Source organism: Gnatocerus cornutus, chromosome 2 (assembly GCF_029298725.1).
Source record: "Gnatocerus cornutus isolate USDA-ARS CGAHR chromosome 2, icGnaCorn1.1, whole genome shotgun sequence".
Taxonomy (NCBI): Eukaryota; Metazoa; Arthropoda; class Insecta; order Coleoptera; family Tenebrionidae; genus Gnatocerus; species Gnatocerus cornutus.
The window spans coordinates 20,269,560-20,279,094 of record NC_142234.1 but is presented as its reverse complement, the minus strand read 5'-3'; the positions used below and the strand labels follow the sequence as shown (position 1 = coordinate 20,279,094).

The following is a 9,535-nucleotide window of genomic DNA, read 5'->3' as shown; positions in this document are numbered from 1 at the left end:
GTTCCCCGTCCCGATCTACGCCCATGCTCGTTTGGCAGCGGACTTCGATCAAATCCCCGCAATACCAACCTAACTCATCAATCATCATAATTTTCCTAACACGTCTCGATCTAAATAAATTAGAGTGTTGTGAAAGTAATAATCTCCAACATTCGCTTTCATTATCGAAATTCTAGTTCAATGAAAACGTTGCTGTGGTTTTTCGTCGCGTTATTGTACAAATAAGCATTCGTGGTCGACGTTGTAAATTTCACATTTCAACGTTGTTTGCTTGAAGTCACTAATATGTCGGATCTTGAAGGTTCATAGCTGTCAAATTCACGTAAACATTTAGATAGTTTTATTATAAACGGAAGAGTGAAAATGTAATTCGCTGGGAATACAAAAGTATGGCCCAAGGAGTTCTAAGTTCAGACATTTCGAGGAGAAATCCTCAAGACGAATATGAACTAATTCAAAGGATTGGGAGTGGAACTTATGGTGATGTCTATAAAGTAAGTTAACCGTTTATTTGATCACGGATGGAATAAATTCAGAGGATTATTACTTTGTAGGCGAAGAGATTATCCACGAATGATTTAGCTGCGATTAAAGTTATTAAGTTGGAACCAGGTTAGAATCCACATTTGGTGTGATTGTCCTATAATTGTTACTTTCAGGTGATGACTTTGGAATCATTCAACAGGAGATTCTTATGATGAGAGACTGTCGGCATCCTAACATTATAGCATATTATGGTAGTTATTTACGAAGAGACAAGCTCTGGATATGTATGGAATACTGTGGCGGTGGCTCCTTACAAGATATTTATCACAGTAAGTACCCCCAGGAGGTTTCCAACTTGTTAAAACTTTTTATTGTAGTAACTGGGCCCCTCCTTGAACTACAGATTGCTTACATGTGTAGAGAAACATTACTGGGTCTTTCCTACCTGCACCATATGGGAAAAATGCACAGAGACATCAAAGGCGCAAATATTCTCCTCACTGAAAACGGCGACGTAAAACTAGCTGACTTTGGAGTATCCGCACAAATCACCGCGACAATTAACAAGCGCAAATCGTTTATTGGAACCCCATATTGGATGGCACCAGAAGTAGCAGCTGTGGAAAGAAAAGGGGGCTACAACCAACTGTGTGATATTTGGGCAATAGGCATTACAGCAATCGAATTGGCGGAGCTGCAGCCCCCCATGTTTGATTTGCACCCCATGAGAGCCCTATTTTTAATGTCAAAGAGTGGGTTCAAACCACCCACCCTTAAAGACAAGGAGAAATGGTGAGTGTTCACTTTCTAGGCTCTGTTGCTAGTTTTTATTTGTAGGAGCCCCACTTTTCATAATTTTGTCAAAGTAGCTTTGACCAAGAATCCTAAGAAGAGACCAACTGCTGAGAAGTTGCTTCAGGTTGATTGAGTTAAAATTTTGGTTTTGTTTAATTTGTTGTTTGCAGCACGCTTTCTTTCAAGGTGATATGCATAGAAGACTGGCTTTAGAATTGTTGCAGAAAGTAACTAATCCTTCTCATATGTTCACGGAGGAGCCCGATGAAGAAGGGGTAAACTTGGGTGTTAAATTAAGTCTTTTTTTCTAACTTTAGTTGTAGGCAATCCCGAATGTTCCCCAACGCATTGCGTCGAGACTCACGTCGCGTCCGAAACCGCAGAGTGCAATCCACGTGTCTGGTGAAATAGAGGACATTGATGAGTCAAATAATACTCTTCACAGAACTGGTAAATAATCCAACTGCTTGTACTCGAAAAAATGTGTTGTAATTGTAGGCGCAACTAATGCTTTATCGCGCGATAAACAATCTTGGGATGTTACAGACATTATGAACAATGTGACCACAGTTCATAACTGTGTTGAGCATCAGAACAAGAAATGCGGGATAGGCACAGCGTTTGACTCTCTAAACAGAGAAAAGTGAGTATGATTTTCTATCGCACTGTATAATGTGAAATTGAGAAAAAAAGGTAGCAAAATTGTACATGTTTTGTAGTTCTGAGCGGCGAGCCATGACTGGTTCACAGATTTTAAACATGTCACTGAGGTTAGACGTGAGGGAGTGTGGAGTTTGGTTTTTACGCATTTTTTTTGTTTGCTGTTTGGCATCATTTTAGGTGTGATTTCATTACATTTCGTCATGGCCAGTAATGTTGAAATTCAACCAGAAGTTGCTCAGTATCATGGATATTAATAAGTTTGACGTCAGTTCTTTGTGTTGAATTTTAATTTTATTGAGTTGAGTAGGAAACGAGTGAATTTTACTGAGAATTTAGAAGCGAGTAAAATTGACTCGGATCGTAATATTAAATGCATTGAAGACTTTTCATTAAAAAATCGATAGACAGGTTCTTTTAACATTTCCGTTTATTTTACATCAAGCAGTCAATTAAAAACTCATCGTCAGAAGCACGTCTTTGATTAGAAAAAGCACCAAATTACTTGACATAAAAACAGATTCTCTAATCAAAAACATGACTTTTTGATCGCTTGTTATTACGATTCGTCAATATGGTCCAGGCCAAATTAACATGAACCTCGGAATAATTCGCATAAGGCTGATTTTTTTGTATGGACTTTCATTTTATTGTCAAAAGTCTAAATCGACAGGTGTGCTTCTAAAAAAGTTACGTGGTGGTAAATGTCAAAGAAAACAAATATTTGCAAATAGCACACCTGTAGATAGGGACTTTTGAAATTTTTGTATCTGTTTTGCCTGGACTAGGAGAAAAAATTACAAAATACGCTTAATGCAGATTGATTTTGCAAAAGTAACAGCACAAAATCACTCTGTATATATTTTTACGTAACAGCTTGACCCTTAACAATTGCATGGACTTGAAAAGAAATGTTCCCCATTGTTAGTTGGTACTTTGCCTTTAATTAATCAATAAACTAAACATTGCACTTTTTGGTAGCGCCAAAAGTGCAGTTTTCATTGCCAGCTCTAAAAAGTTTTGTTCCATTTTTATTTAATTTTATTCTATGTTGTCTAGGAGTCTCTTGCAGTACATTGACGAAGAATTAATGATGAGGTAATTTTTATGAATTTTGCCAACTTTACTAACATCATTGCTTTTCTTTTTTTGGTTTGCTGCACTTGGGTGAAAGGGATGATGACCTTAACATAATTTAATTTAGTTCATTTTTAGTGGTTGTCATTCGTTTTTAATTATTTATTTTAGGGGAGCCTACAAGTTTCAGCCGTCGGATTCGTACACCCAGCAGTAAGTTTTAGTTATAGAAAAAAGTTTACGAAAAAGAACCTGCCGGTAAAATAAAAGTCTAACACTATCAAATGTGATTGTTCAATTAATCAATCAGTGTTATTATTGATGTATATTGGCACAATTTTATTTTATTATGTAAATCAGCAACGAAAGTGATTCATGACAATTTAGTGTTGGTCTCATGCCTTTTGAATGTTTGTATGTAAGTATGCACAAGCCTTGATTTGCTTGGAATGTTGCCTGTTATTTTTGGTTTTGGCACTTTCACTCCCTGTCGACAGTAGTACCAACTGCCCAATTTCTTCCAGGGCCACACTTCCAGTTCAGAACTCGGACATAAGTGTAAAGTGCGATGTTCACCACATTTCTAGTCCTACAAACGAGTCGTTAACAAACAGCTCACCACGAAGACATTCCTCAGTGGACGAACTGTTTTCACCAATCAATGCAATGAATATTAATGGCCAACGACAAAGGTCACTTAGTGATAGCGGCAGAACTGACAGAAGCGTGAATGGGACCGAGGCTGAAGCAAACAATCATGATACCAACGCGCCGGATTTGGTCGCTTGTCCTCCAGTCCCGCCGCGGAAACATCGTCGAAGACACACTCCTCCGCGGCCACCGAGCAACGGGTTACCACCAACTCCTAAAGTCCACATGGGGGCTTGCTTTTCAAAGGTTTGCGAAAACCCCAACAAAATTCTTTCTAAGTCTTTGTGTAGGTCTTCAACGGGTGCCCTCTGAGGATCCACTGCACAGTGTCCTGGATACACCCGGAAACCAGAGACCAGCACCTTCTAATAGGAGCTGAAGAAGGCGTCTACAACTTGAATTTAAACGAATTGCACGAAACTTGCATTGACCAGTTGTACAACCGGCGAACTGTCTGGATGTACGTGATTAAGGACGTGTTGATGTCTTTATCAGGCAAAACGCCGCATTTGTACCGCCACGACTTACTAGCTCTCCTAAGTAAACAATCGCACAGGTTCAGTCTGCACATGAATCGAATTCATGAGCGTCTCGTCCCCCGAAAATTTGCTTTAACTACTCGAGTACCTGACACTAGAGGAACGCAGAGATGTTGCGTAGCCCGGAATCCTTACAACGGATACAAATATCTCTGCGGCGCCTCGGCCACTGGTATTTTCCTTATGCAATGGTATGATCCTTTGAACAAATTCATGCTGTTGAAGGTACGTTCGTTACTTCTTTAGTACGTGTGCTAATAGCGACTTTTTAGCATGTTGAATGTGTTCTTCCCACTCCGTTGAACGTCTTTGAAATGATAATCACTCCAGAGCTAGAATATCCGATGGTCTGTGTGTCCATAAAACAAGCGTACCAACCCAATCGATTTAAATTGGACCTCATTAACATGAATTCAGGCGCGAGCTGGTTTCACTCCGACGAGTTACAAGACATGGATGGAACCGCCACGGTGATACCGAAACGTGAAAATTTAAATATAGTCAATGTTACGCAGTTGGATAAAGATTCTATTTTGGTTTGTTATGACAATGTCGTTAAAATTATCACGCCGCAGGGAATGCTCAAGAATACGAAGAAGCAACTGGCCGAGTTGAAATTTCACTTCAACATTGAAAACATAAGTAAGATCCCACGGGAATCCTCACAATTTGATTCACACTGACATTTTAGTAAGTCTTCCAGACAGTGTTTTGGCGTTTCACAAACACGGGATGCAAGGGAGGTCATTCAAGAACGGGGAGATCACGCAGGAGATCACCGACACGTCGAGGACTTACAAGCTCTTGGGCTCCGATAAGTATGTTATACTGGTGGACTTTACTTTTTTTTTTACGCGTCAGCATATTTTGACGAAATTTGGTGTTTGGGAATAAATTGTATTTTTGATAATGGTGGACTTTGGTAAAACTTTAATGTTTTGTCTGCAGGGTGGTGATGCTGGAAAGCAACTTAATACGTACAGGTACGTTAACTAATGAGGAGGGCCATGATTTGTACATCCTCGCAGGACACGAAGCCAGTTACTAAGTCGGTATGTCGCCACGTTAATTCAGCTCGGTTTTGATGCAATTGTTTCAGGAGAATGCTCACAAAGTTGAATTTTCGCTTCGCTTAGATATTTAACTTAACTTATTGGTAGAGTAGTCTCGGTTAAGTGAACAAATGACATACAGAAATCGTGATGTTATAGAATAAAAGATTTATTAACTTGACATACCTCAAACATATTTCTCTAGATATCTAGGAAAATACGATCTGTGCATGGTGTTTAAAGTATTTTAGATACCAGATTTTAGGAGATTTATATAAATACATTCTATTTTTATGAATTAACATATTGTAAAGAATCAAAATCTATATTTATAAATTTACGTAACTTTTATTTAGGAAAATTATACTGAGCTTTTTACTTAATTGGGTTTTAAACGTCTGTGGCTTTTACGGGTGATTAACAATTTTCAGCAGTTCTAGAAAAATATTGTTTGGAAATAACACCAAGGAATGTGTCGAAATCTTGATGTTTTAGCTACTAACTTTTTTACTTTACCATGAAAGCAGGAAGTCCGTCAATTAGCAATAGTTAGAACCAACAACGAACTTAGTCTCATCAGTGAACGCATATTTTATAGTTCCAGCTTTTATGGTAATACTGTACCACAGACTTGTTCATACTGTTTTTCGTGTTGCCATCTCAGCTTTGAGTGCAATAACTGAGTTCTTCACGCAACCACAAGAAATCAAAACGCTGCGTTCATCTAGAATAGACTAGTTTTGGATTATCTTCGTTTTAGGTGGTTCACAATATGATATTGCAAAACTAGATCTAATGCATAGATTTCTGTATTAACATGTATAGTCAACAGCATGTTTTGGCTGTGTTTATTATAATTTCAAATATAACTACTTATGTAATTATGAATGTTATTCTGTACATAGTGTAAATTCTTAAGTATGTGAGAATATACCAAAAATTATTTATTAAGTTTGATCATTCTTCTTGTTTTAATGGTTCTTAAATTTTGTATTCCTCCTAATAAAATCGTTTTGTTTAGTGTCCATTATTGTTAATATTGTTGTTTTCATGCCTTATTAATACTTTTCTTAAAGACAGGCGATCTACTTTTTCAAGAAACTTCGCATTAGGAGAAAGGTTTGAACTTGGCGCTTCATATGACCCCCTATTTGGGGGAATTATGAATGTAACCACTTTTTTGGGGAGACTGGGAAATTTGAACATCACATAAAACAACCAAAAAAAAACAACAAATTACGTTTTATGATGGTTTTATTGTAATATTCTTCTGTTTTCGGATTTAAATGTGGACTTAATAATAAATACTTAAATAATAAAACTAATTAATCGTCTGTGATTCACCTAAGCTGTACTACACATTTTCATACAGTAGGTATTTATGAAAACTCTTACTCAAGTGACTCAGATGATAACTCTAATTTAACTGTTGAAGAAAAATTTTATTCTGACTCATATAATACTTTAAATATTCATTGTCCCAATATACCTACTTAGGTACAGGGTCATTATAAATGTTTCTTCATCACGTAATTTTATTAAATAATTGGCTTACCATCGTTTTTTAATTAATTCATTTCTCACAAATATTTCATTTAAAAACCAAAAGATTATTTGAATAATAAACAATGCGCCCCTCTTTCTATCCTCTCTCTGCCACAGAAGAACGGCGCAGTTCCAATCTCTGGTTCCAGTTAGGTAAATACGATCGAATCTTGGTGTGTTGTGTTCGCCATTTTAAGCAGTAATAGATGGGTTCTCAATTATTATATTTAGAAGTAAATTATCCAGATGTTAATAATAGTATTTAATACATGTGTGTCTGTCTTTTAATGTATAAATATTTTAGAGGAATTTCCTTTCTACGTTGGATGTGTGTTTGAAGCCCAACCAGATAAGGCCAAGGGTGTTTTTTTGCGCGCGTGCTTTGCAGAGGTTACAATAGAAAGTGTCGTTGGGTTCAAAAGAAATCTCCATCCCTCTTGCGTTTGGCGAGTTTTTTACAAAAGAAAGGACCGAACACCTGATTATTTTGAAAAAGGTAGCCAAAGCAAGAAACCAATCAATCCATTGCCAGAAAGTGATGAACAATTGAAAAAAATGTTTGATGATATATCCAAAATCAGTGCTTTTATTGGAATGAATGTACTGCAAAAGCAGTACACTGATAATAGAGTTTGCAGTAGTGGACTATAGTCCGGTATTCTGCTCTTGTCCAGTACCGGATTTTAATTTGGCCACAGAGCCACCTCGTATGTGGTCGATTTCAGAGGTGACAATGGAATTATGCAGCATGAAATTATAAATTAAGTAAATTAAAATTTTTGATTGTTAATTTAATGGGAGCAGTTGGGATTATAATGTGATTTATATTAATAAAGTAAAAGTATTATGTGTGATTTTTTTTTGTTCACTTGGAAAAATTTATGTCCATAAATTTAAAGGAGAATTCAATTTAAAATAATCAAGTTTTTTAACTTATTCTTGATAAAGAATTTGAGTTGTTAAAAAATTATCTCATGAAGAACAAACGATAGCAGTCTACAGGGTGATTCACGAAGTTATGTAAATATTTAAACGGGATAGTATACGTAAAATACATTTACTAGGCACCAAAAAAAAATTTTTCCCATCAAGTCGAAAAAAATGTGCACGGGAAAGAACTTTTGGTGGTCACTGGAACGACGACCGAACAAAAAACGAATGTGGTTTTTTGCGATTTCAACAAAACCTTCTGTTTACGCATGGAAATGTTACCTTGAAATCACAAAAATTGCTCAAAATGCCGCCCCCCGTTGTCAGTGTAGGCTCGATTTAAATCTGGAGAACATGGGGGCCACAACACTGGTCCAGTTCTTCTGATCCACCGCTCTTGGAAATTAATATTCAACCACACGGACACTATACGCGCACTATGGGGAAGACCTCCGTCTTGTAAAAACCACATTTGAGCCCTTATGTTTAACTGAACGTCGTCTAACAAATCTTCTAGCTCATTTTCGTCGTAATCATCTGGTGCTGGTACCTGGAGTTTCTTCAACGGCATCTTAACACTTCCTCTTCAACTTCTAATCTGCGATCACTTTCGGTGGGGCCTATGTTTCTTGTGATCATTTTAAAAGAACCATGTTTTCGTAATTTCTGCATAATTCTTGCAAACACACAAGAATCAGCAACGTGTCGATTTGGAAAACGTAAACTGTACAACTCGCGAGCCGCAAGAGCATTTCCACTAGTTTCTCCGTAGATCATGATCATTTCACTATTGGAAAACATTTTAAAAATTCCCGTCACAGAGTCAAACCAACACTGAAGCAATTAAAAAGACTATCGTCCCACCTGATTAATAGCCGCAAAAAGTCAGTTTTTGTTGAAGCTAAGAGATAAGGGTTTGTTTACATTAACACTTTCACGCTCGCTAGCGGTTCTCAAACGGTTTTGGCCAAAACTTTGAAGCGTTAAATCTTGGGTCCTTTTTGGCAGTAATTTTTTTTTATTATTTTTTTAGGCTTCCCCATATTAGGGACCATTACTGGTTTAAATATTTACATAACTTCGTGAATCACCCTGTATATGTGTAATGTTCTATCTAACTCAGATTATTATGCGAAGTTTTGTTAGTTATTTTCTATGCATTTTTTTTTTCAACAAAAACCACAGATTCAGTTGTTACGTCTGACTCACATTTTTAAGAAATCGTAAAAACAGGGTAGTTTTCTTTATTTTTAGCATAAAAATCTGGCTCACATTTTTAAAAAGACTAAAAAATTAGTAGTTTCGGTTTCATCTAGAATAGACTAGTTTTGGATTATCTTCGTTTTAGGTGGTTCACAATATAATTATTGCAAAACTAGATCTAATGCATAGATTTCTGTATTAACATGTACCTATAGTCAACAGCATGTTTTGGCTGTTTATTATAATTTCAATTATAACTACTTATGTAATTATGAATGTTATTCTGTACATAGTGTAAATTCTAAAGTATGTGAGAATATACCAAAAATTATTTATTAAGTTTGATCATTCTTCTTGTTTTAACGGTTCTTAAATTTTGCATTCCTCCTAATACAATCGTTTTGTTTAGTGTCCATTATTGTTAATATTGTTGTTTTCATGCCTTATTAATACTTTTCTTAAAGACAGGCGATCTACTTTTTCAAGACACTTCGCATTAGGAGAATGGTTTGAATTTGGCGCTTCATATGACGTCACGTCATGATTGGACCCTATTTGGGGGAATTATGAATGTGACCACTTTTTTGAGGAGACTGG

At 36.5% G+C, this 9,535-nt stretch overlaps 1 protein-coding gene and 1 pseudogene across 8 annotated transcripts; both read left to right on the top strand.

Annotated features, from left to right (window-relative positions):
• The first annotated feature begins 77 nt into the window (after positions 1-77).
• On the top strand, positions 78-6,285 carry hppy (MAP4K3-like protein hppy). 7 transcript variants are annotated; one of them, XM_088031152.1, is made up of 17 exons: positions 78-494; positions 555-612; positions 660-815; positions 864-1,278; positions 1,324-1,405; positions 1,452-1,556; positions 1,605-1,731; positions 1,780-1,924; positions 2,001-2,051; positions 3,001-3,039; positions 3,190-3,231; positions 3,543-3,915; positions 3,960-4,433; positions 4,481-4,850; positions 4,900-5,026; positions 5,157-5,256; positions 5,308-6,285. In XM_088031152.1, the coding sequence occupies exons 1-16, from the start codon at positions 390-392 to the stop codon at positions 5,254-5,256; spliced, it is 2,769 nt and encodes a 922-aa protein (XP_087887278.1). In that variant the 5' UTR covers positions 78-389; the 3' UTR covers positions 5,308-6,285. The 7 variants fall into 7 exon arrangements, with proteins under 7 accessions (XP_087887278.1, XP_087887277.1, XP_087887280.1 ...); XM_088031151.1 differs by having other exon boundaries at positions 5,157-5,260; XM_088031154.1 differs by lacking the exon at positions 2,001-2,051 and having other exon boundaries at positions 5,157-5,260.
• A 692-nt stretch (positions 6,286-6,977) lies between these two features.
• LOC148179908 (uncharacterized) lies at positions 6,978-7,620 on the top strand (annotated as a pseudogene). The gene is made up of 2 exons (XR_015769593.1): positions 6,978-7,063; positions 7,110-7,620. The product of XR_015769593.1 is annotated as an uncharacterized LOC148179908 (transcript).
• The last annotated feature ends 1,915 nt before the right edge of the window (positions 7,621-9,535 follow it).

Bases quoted from the DNA above. Each gene is read 5' to 3' on its own strand.
- hppy (XM_088031152.1), top strand. From the start codon at position 390: ATGGCCCAAGGAGTTCTAAGTTCAGACATTTCGAGGAGAAATCCTCAA. The intron at 1,732-1,779 runs GTAAATAATCCA...TTGTAATTGTAG, and splicing joins TAATACTCTTCACAGAACTG to GCGCAACTAATGCTTTATCG. The intron at 5,027-5,156 runs GTATGTTATACT...TTTTGTCTGCAG, and splicing joins AAGCTCTTGGGCTCCGATAA to GGTGGTGATGCTGGAAAGCA.